The sequence below is a fragment of the Crocodylus porosus genome, unplaced genomic scaffold (genome assembly GCF_001723895.1).
Source record: "Crocodylus porosus isolate Cpor-Errol unplaced genomic scaffold, CroPor_comp1, whole genome shotgun sequence".
NCBI lineage: Eukaryota > Metazoa > Chordata > Crocodylia > Crocodylidae > Crocodylus > Crocodylus porosus.
The window spans coordinates 8,390,397-8,399,605 of record NW_017728932.1 but is presented as its reverse complement, the minus strand read 5'-3'; the positions used below and the strand labels follow the sequence as shown (position 1 = coordinate 8,399,605).

General features: G+C 43.7%; 1 protein-coding gene across 2 annotated transcripts in view; it reads right to left on the bottom strand.

Moving 5' to 3' along the window:
• The window catches only part of TPST1 (tyrosylprotein sulfotransferase 1), a 47,404-nt gene that overhangs the window by 2,525 nt on the left and 35,670 nt on the right, over positions 1 to 9,209 (bottom strand). The window contains exons 4-6 of one of the 2 annotated variants that reach the window (XM_019545514.1): positions 5,829 to 5,879; positions 1,961 to 2,020; positions 833 to 880 (exon numbers count right to left, since the gene is read on the bottom strand). In XM_019545514.1, coding sequence (XP_019401059.1) covers positions 1,976 to 2,020; positions 5,829 to 5,879 — 96 coding nt within the window. In that variant the 3' untranslated portion in view covers positions 833 to 880; positions 1,961 to 1,975. The remainder of the gene's footprint in view (positions 1 to 832; positions 881 to 1,960; positions 2,021 to 5,828; positions 5,880 to 9,209) is intronic. The other variant, XM_019545515.1, reaches the window with a different exon arrangement.

Here is a 9,209-nt window from a genome sequence, read left to right as displayed (position 1 = left end):
CTGACCCCGGTGCTCTTTCCTGCCAAGGCAGGGGGTCGGACTAGATGATCTACCTAGGTCCCTTCCGACTCTAGCTACTATGAAACTATCTTTATAAAAGTTTAGTTTTTTAAAACATCTTGACAAAAAACCAAAAAATCCATTTAAAAATAAATCCATTTTTTTATGTTAAAAAAAATTATTGATTTTTATCCACCCGGCTAGCAGCAAAAGATGCATTAGTTAGCTCATTTTCTCCTGTCTTTGAAGAAACAGCTGGCTTTAAAGATACAAAAAAAAATGTATTCTTAAAACCTGTTCAACATGCACCTTGTTTTGATGGACAAGTGTGTTCTGTATACCTTGCTTTCAACACAAGTTAAAAATAAATGTGAACATCTAGTAAAACTGCTAGCCTGATAATTTTCATACCTCCATGTGAAGCACCTGCCCAGCCCAGTGCACCACATGCAGCGCATTCAAGACTGGCTCCATATACCACATGCAGCATGTGGGGCTAGGACCAGCACATGCTTCATGCTGTGTGTGAGGATGATCTGAGACCCAACTGACAGAGGTTAGGGCTCCACGGGCCCGATCCAGCCCACGCGCCATACCTTTGACACCCCTGATATAATAGGCAATTGAATCTTCAGCACACCAGTTATATTAAGCTGGCTGTTACAAATGCTATGTGGGCCTGGACTAATCCCTTCACCCTCTGCCACCCAACCCCCTGTGAAATACTAGAGCAGAATTTACTTTTCTATTTGAAGCCCTGATGCAAGTTTAAAAACAAATCAGAACTATCACTTAAGTGACGAAGTAGACTTGAGCTGTTCTATTTTATTACCTTATGTGCAAGATACGTCCATCAAACCATCTACTCCATAGGTTCAGTCTGTGAAAGCAAATACGCCAATAAAGCCAAAATTAGTGATAGTCCACCAAGATTAAAGGAAAGTATTTTTAACACCACTCATGTCTGCACAATAGCCTATTAGTTGTTTGGTTCTTTTTATTAGGTTTATTATGTTAATTCAGTCATGAGTAAATTGTTAACACTAAAACTAACTGAAGAGAAGCAATTTCTAATCCAGCTCTACAGATAGTCCCTCATTGGATCAATATATTTAAATATAATATATATCCCTTGAGGCATGTTAAGTCTATCATCCCTCTGAAGTTCATGACTTCAGTTTAGATTCTGCTCCTTATTTACTACTTCTACATGTAATAACTAAATAGATTTAATTAATCTGTATTAATTCAGGCACTAAGATTTTTTTTTTTTTAAATTCCATTTGCAATCCTCCCTATCCCACTGGGAACACAACAAATGTTTGCTGCATGTTGGGTCTTGCTGACCTACTACTAAGCTCTTAATTACACCATTCAGGTTTCCTAACTGCCTACAGTATTACTTTATTAGCATTGTCATCTTCCTGTTAAGCACTGTATCTATTTGCTCTACATATGTATTTAAAAAACCAACTTATTTGCTTGTATATTCTTAAATATATGAATAGTGCTATCGTCTCATGCCTTTTTCTTTCCTTTTCTTATAACATGCGTTTTGCAACCCCCCTCATCTTAAAATATTTTCCCCCCACTAGCCAGTGCCGCTTCAATTCAATTTGTTTAATTAAAACTGGTAAGAGCTACACATTTAAAACTGGTTTTGCCTTTGATAAAGCTGCAAACACACACACTTTGGCCAGCAACTGAGCTGAACAATACTGTGAGCAAGAGCACATCCAGCTGCATGGTGTCAAGTTCTTAATGGTTTTATATTAGCTGAGCACAACTTGCAAAGCATGAGTACTAACTGCTCAAAGGCCAAGAGCAGGCGAACATCCAGTAACAGAGCAAAGCCCATGTTAGAGATCACACACAAAGAAGGTTTATCAGAAAGAATCAGAATGCCTGCAGCAGGGTTTTATGCTCTAAAAACATGAAACAGACACCATAGCTATTCTACATTACTGATCCATGTTCATTTTATCTTGCCACGGGATTTCCTTTCTATTGTCTTCTTTGGCTGGAACAAAAGAGACCATTTTGCTTTTTAAATAAATGAAATTTCATTTGAACAGATGGAGCTAGTCAAAATGTTTGTTCCCTCCCCACATACCTCACCCTGGTGGCAACTTTATTTATTTATTTATTTTTTCGGACTCTCTAGATTTAGCAGATTAAAAGGTAATTAAGCTATCCTTAAGAATAAGAAAAAATTGGGCTTATGTCTTCTGGATTTCTAGCGAAAAGGTTGCCTAACCTTTTATCTGACAGCATAGCACTGAAAACAACCACCATTCCCACTAAAACAGGACACAATCATCATCATAACCTTACATGACGGCAAAAGGGAAAGTGGCCTGCTAAGACCAAACAGTCTCTAACAGAACCTGAACGAGAACACAGGAGCCCTAAAGTCCAGGCTCCTATCCTGCAAAGACAGCACTCGTGAGCTTTATTTAGAAATCCTAAGCACGCTGATCTGACCAAGTGCAGGCAGCGGACTGGGAAGATGAGGCACTTCAGTCAGTCGTCAAGTCATTACTTCTCAAAAACAGTTATGCACTGCTGAAAGATTGCTGGAATTGCCTTTATTCTTTATCCAAGAGCAATGATAAATACGAGTCTGTTGTATGGGCACAGGATTTATATCCTGGGCATTTCTGCCTCTCCCTATAGGGAAGTTAGACGATTTGGCAGAGGAAAGATGCCTTTCCATCACCCATGTAATGCAACACCTCACAAGTCTGGCAAGAGGTGCACCGTAAAGTTACTGCTGCCCCGCTATTTTTGTCTTCCAGCTGAATGCAAATGTAGTCCCTTAAAACACCAGTGCTCTATGCAGAGAGGAGCAAAACTAGTCAAAATTGCTAATGAACCCTTTGAGCTAAGGACCTTTATAAGGCAAGCAAGTTGCCAAACAGAATAGAAGGATGACAGGAGAACAGCTCTGGCATTCAGCCCCTGATGGCAGACTCCACCTGCTCAATGGCTTGGGGGAGGCAGGACAACATCTTATCACTAGGACTTTAAAAAATAAATCTGAGTCACCAGTGGGCTGGTATTTAAAAAAACTGAACACTTAAAGCTCCTATCATAGCCAGAGGGGGTGCAGTGCTTGAGACAATTTAACATAATTAGTTCATAAGGTCATTTGATTCCACTTGACACACGCGGGTGTCAGAGACGGAATTTGTGCAAGGAAGATGAGAGGAGAAAAAATGAACATGAAATACAGAGAATCAGGAAGCTATTTCTCTACGGACTATTTCTGTAGTGTTGAGACGCATTAAAACCAGTGATCCTCAGCCACGGTACTGCAGCACCCGGGGTGGGGTTGAGCTCTTTTCAAGGGTGATGTGGGGTGCCACACAATGTTAGGTGTGAAAACATGATTCACAAGATAAACCTAGAGATTTTGAACAGGAACCCAAGCGTTTAAAACAATCTGACCTGTTGTGATCTTTGAGTTTCGATACAGAAGAATTGCTTTATTATTTTTCTGTACTCAAAAAACACACGTGCAAAGTAAGAGCTGGCATTTGAGTCTAATGAGGGGTGCCTTGATTCTAAAAATGTTGAGAATCACTGCATTGAACTGACAAAGATGCAAGGTTAACTTCTGAATTGCCAAGAGTTCACTTTTCTTACATAAACCTTGAAACAACAACAGCAACAACTGTTTACAGAGTACTTCTGGAAGTTGCACATAAATCAGTTTAAGTGATCAGAAACTGGTTTAAACTTGTAAAAGAACAGAAGTTCAGTGCGCATAAACCAGTTTCAAAATGGCTGAAACTGGTTTAAGATGAACCAGGTTGGATGCAGTATCAGATTTAACTGATTTGGGTCCAGCCAGTTTATGAAATTTCTGTCCCAGAGCCCTTCCTGGTTCAAGTTAAATCACAGTCCCTCAGCATCCCAGCATGTTTTCCAGCCCAGGCACGGGCTGGGCTGTGCTGTCTGCTCCAGCAGAAAAGGGGCTAGGGAAGGAGTTTAAACTTCCCTTCCCCTGAGCAAAGAGCTGTCCTGCCCTGCTAAAAACTTACTGCTGGCTGCAACTGTGGACTACAAATCCCAGAGGCACCTGGAAGCAGGAAGAGGAAGTGATGAGCAACCCTGCAGAGTCCTGCTACTGCGATTCTGGACTGCAAATCCCAGAGACCTCTGGGGTAGCAGAAAAAGGAAGTGAACACACAGCCCATGCTGGCTATGTGCCAGAGAGCCATGCTCTACCACCCCGCAACTTCTGCCTTGAACCACTGCAGGTACGTGACTATTTCCTGAATCAAAAGCTATTGTCCGTGCGGTCGTTTCTCAGTTTAATCCCTGCAGTTTAGACTAACCTGCAAAGACTGAATCAATTTAGCCATGCGCTTTTTGACTGTCTGTACTTAGCCACAATCTGTAACTACTGAGGGCCCTGACCTATATGCAGCCTTTACTTACATTGCTGAGGGCTTTTCCTTGGGAAAAGCTGTAGGACTGGGCTTTAAACCTGTATGCATGCCCAGGAATAACAGCTAATTTGTTTGCTCACCACAACTATGCAATGTTTTACATAACTAGTTTATGTAATCTTTAACTATCTTAAGAAATTCAAAGCTGAGGGATGCTCTACTGTCACAAGGCATCTACATACTAATCTCAGAATTTCACTAAAATTAAAGTATTGGTCAGGAAGCTGTTAGCAGAAGACTCCAAATAAGCCCAAAAACTGAGGTGAGACATTTCATTTCAGTCATTCCCTTGGCAAGGCAAGGACTTCTGACCACTTTGTATTTCAGTGGTAACAGCTGAAAAAGGTATCCATCTATTCTACAATACCCTTTGGGACAGAATTGTGCCATGCATTAAAATCAGTGCTAATTAACGGCAATACTATTACTAGAAAATAGGATATACTTGAATACCTATATTCGTTTTGCCCTCACATTAATTTCATTACAAACTAGTTAGCAGAAGAGTAAACCATTAATATGCTGAATTATGACCTGGATTCATCTATAGCATATTGTCTCAATCTGATAAAAAAAAGTACAAACACTGAACTCTGATCAAGGTCTGCCAGTGTGCTCTGGATGGTAGCTTTCTTGCTTTAAAATTTCCAAGTGCCCCAGGCAAGATTTTATAATCACTGGGCACATCTACATGTTCATGAATGCACTGTGCCTACTGCGTGTTAAATATAGTATTTGCTTAATCAAGTACTAAATAAATGCGCAGTAGGCTGCAACACTACGCACTGGCATCTTCACGTTTTTGATGCGATGCTTAATGCGCAGTAGGCTAATACTACTGCACATTAGTGTTTTAGCGCAGCTTCTGCCATGTGCATTAATGCATGGTGGAATTAGTCTACTGTACATAAAGCATCTTGTGTAGGAGCACCCACTCACTACCAATATAGAAAAATGTAGGCATGAAAAAAAATATTAGAAAGGCGATAATGAAAGCTTGAGATTTTAAGAGATCAATTGACTCTAGACAGTAGGGCAAGTAACCCGAGACAAATTATGTACAATGTCTAGGTTTGTGGCACAACTTCATTATTCAGATAAAGAAGTTCTCTAAGGAGAAATAAAATTATCATGCCTACAGCCTCAGACTACTTAAACACGCTTCCAAGGAAAGTCAATTACTCTGTGGTATCACAAATTTAAGAGACTGACTTAATTTGATTCAATCTTATATAAGTGCAAAAGAAAAATAATTGCATTCTCCCTAGAAAGTAAGATTTATTGAAAACTATCACTGCTCTCTCTCTCTGACCCCCCCACCCTTCTTGCACTTCAACACACACAGAAAAGGAAAAGAATCCAATACTGTACCTGTGGCACTTCCTTAAGAAAATCAGGAAGCTGAAATTCACCTTTATAGACCTGGAGGAAAGAAAGAAAAAAAAAAAAAGATAACACTTTACACAGATGCTTTTACTGGATGTTACAATTATTAAAAAGGAATCAATTCAGATCTGCAAGGGTTACCTTGAACTAGTCATACTAAAACAGCAATGTCTGGGCTTTCCCTTCCCACCAAGTTGGCCTCTTTTTCTTTCTGTTGCTGTAATTTGAATAATTCAGCCTTCAAATAATCTTTAGGCTTAATAACAATTTAAAACAGTTTTTACTTAAACTTTAAAGCATCGACAGTAGTTTTTATGGTAAGTGCTGCCTTTTATGATCAAAATTACTCTATTACAAAGCACTAATTTCTGCAGTTCTCAAATGGAGATATTTAGGTCCTATAATATTTAAAAGTGATACCCACATTCTGAAGTACTGCAAGTCCATTTGAAGATTTTGTATAATTCTATCAGCTTTGCCACACAAGTGTACTACTTCTTATGCAGCTATTTTAGTTTTAAAGTCCATCCTATATTATCATATGCTGTTATGCAGAAATTTCTCTGAAATCTAATAGCAAATCACTAAATAATGAGCTGAATCACCTATTGACTTTTTACACGTTACAGTACATTATCCTTACACAACTAATACTGGTCACAAGAATCTTGCCTCTAAAGAACTGAACAGCTTTTCTTGACCAGGACCAGATCAAGTCTAGATCAGAAATACTATAGTATGCAGCATTACCTTAATCCAGAACTCACAAAATTACGTTACACAGAGACACCTGAATTGATATACGTGCATGCACACACATACAATGAAGGCTGTTATGCCAAACAAGGCCAAATTCTCCCTCAGCTATAATGATGTAGTAATTTAATTAAAGTTGTAAAAGCTTCTCTGGATCTGGTCTACTGGAACCTGGGGCACTCTCTCTACATGTATAACACACAAGTCGCATTAACATTTTTTTAACTGTGAAATAGTTAGCACTCAGAACATAGGAACCAACTTATGAAGAGCGATCTGCAGGCATACAATTAACCCCGGCTAACAGAGTGGCTAGATTATAAAAGAGTTTTAGGAATCTGCAACTCGCTGAGATACTGAATCTGTTCCTTTAGCTAAAGCAATAAACCTTCCTGCTTTCTGATCCAAAGATGGTAAGCTCAGCCCCCACAGACGCATGCTCTGTTACATCAATGATGCTAAACATTTTTACTGTGTTCTGAATCTTCCTAGCCATATTAAGCTTGTCCCTCAAACTCTCCCATTGTATTGCCAGCCTCTTTGAAATGAGAAAGTGACCCCTGCACACTATAGGAAGCATAAGCTTTGGGCTGTTCCCCGTGGAGATGCCCAATATTCTTGTTCTTAGGGAAAGAGGCATGATGCATTTTCACAGGTATAAGCCCGACACAAAATAAAGTTAGAATTTTTTTAATACTACAATAAAGGTTCAATCTATCACATCCCACATTAATACATTCTTGATTTTGTTTCATTTTTACCCCCCCCCCAAAAAACAAACAAACAACAAACCCCCCAAAAAACAACCAAACACAACCAGGCTGATTACAAGACCACAATATTATACGGGCATGTTATTAAAACTAGGTAATACTGTGTGTTACAGATATTTCTCACTTCTACCAATGAATACCCCCAAAGTCATGACCTTGTGCTGTCCTGGATAACGTGAATCATTGTGAAATAAAAATGGTCACATGTGAAGAAAATCTAGTATTTAAGGCATTACCTCACAGCTTCCTAATTGTGTTTTGACTAAAAGAGGTGCTAGAAGAAACCATTGCTGTAGAAATGGAAGGGCAAAATATATGGATGGAAAGCTTAGAAGCTGTTTAAAATTTCTTAGACTAACATGAGTCAGTTTTGCATTAAACAAAGGTTATTTGAGGAGCTAAGGCATGGGCAGGCAATTATTTCGGGCAGAGGGCCGCTTACCCAGTTTTGGCAGGCTGTTGAGGGCCGCATGAGTAGTGCTGCCCCTTGACAGGTGCCCCGCCCCTTGACAGGAGTCCCGCCCCCAGTCACTATCTTGGGACCAATGTCCCAGGACCAGCACCGGTGGGGCCCAAAGCGGGGCACAGGCTGGCAGAGGTCTGTGCAGTTGGGCTGGGCTGCACCAGCAGGGAGAGGTGGGAGCTGGCTCGGCTCCAAAGAGCTCCTGCTGGCTGGCACCCTGCGCTCCTGCCACCCTGCCCTGGGCCCCACTGGCACTGGCCCCGGGACACTGGTGTGGGCCCTGCGCTCCTGCTGGCTCCCCGCCCACTTACTCCCAGCGCCCCGCAGTACAAGCAGGGGCAGCGCACAGCTCCAACCCTCTGCTCGCCAGCAGGGAAGAAGCTGCTGCCGAGCATGGGGAAATGCAGCGCCTTGCCTGGCGCTCCCTGCTGCAGCTGCTCAGAGCCCACATGGGGTTGTCAGGAGCAGACACAGGCAGCCCCGCGTGGAGTGTGAGCGGCTACAGTGCGGGGCGCCAGCCATGGGGTGAGCGAGGGGCTGCTTTTCCCTGTGCTCGGCACCAGCTTGTAACCCGGCCCCGCTGCCAGCCTGGGCCCTGCCAGCTCTGGGCTTGCCCGTTGGAGCTGCATGCGGTGGCAGCAGCTGCGGTCCCCCCACTTGCCACGCCAGGCAGTGTTGGCTGCTGCTGCCCACCCAGAGCTCACGTGCTGGGCAGCCCACAGGCAGCGGTAGCCAACACTGCCTGGCGCAGCAAGCAGGGGGCCGCAGCTGCTGTTGCTACATGCAGCCCCAACAGGTGAGCCTGGAGCCACGCGGGGCCCAGTCTGGCAGCAGGGCCGGGTTACAAGCTGGTGCTGAGTGCCAAGGTGGGGGGAGGGAGAGGCGGCCCCTTGCTGCCCCGTGCCCCGTGCTGCAGCCGCTCACAGCCCGCGTGGGGGCTGCCTGTGCCTGCTCTAGACAGCCCTAGGTGGGCTGCGAGTGGCTGCAGCATGGGACACTGGCCAAGGGGCAGGGGAGGGGCCACTTTCCTCTGCGCCATGAAGGAGCAGAGAAAGAGCCCGGGGGAAAGCAGCCCCTTGCCTGCCCCATGGCCGGCGCTCCCTGCTGCAGCTGCTCACAGCCCGCCTGGGGCTGTCCAGAGCAAGCACAGGCAGCCCCAGGCGGGCTGCAAGCGGCTGCAGCGTGGGGTGTTCGAGGGGCTGCTTCCCACTCCCCCCTGCACACAACTTTTCCCCACGCTCCTTCCCAACCCGGGGTCCTCCCCTCCCCTTCCTCCCACCCTTCTCCTCACCCTTCCCCCTTACCTGAGGTTCAAGTGTGGGGCAGCCACATGGGGCTTCCGGCTGGGGGGCGGGGCTGGGTGGGCCCCACTGT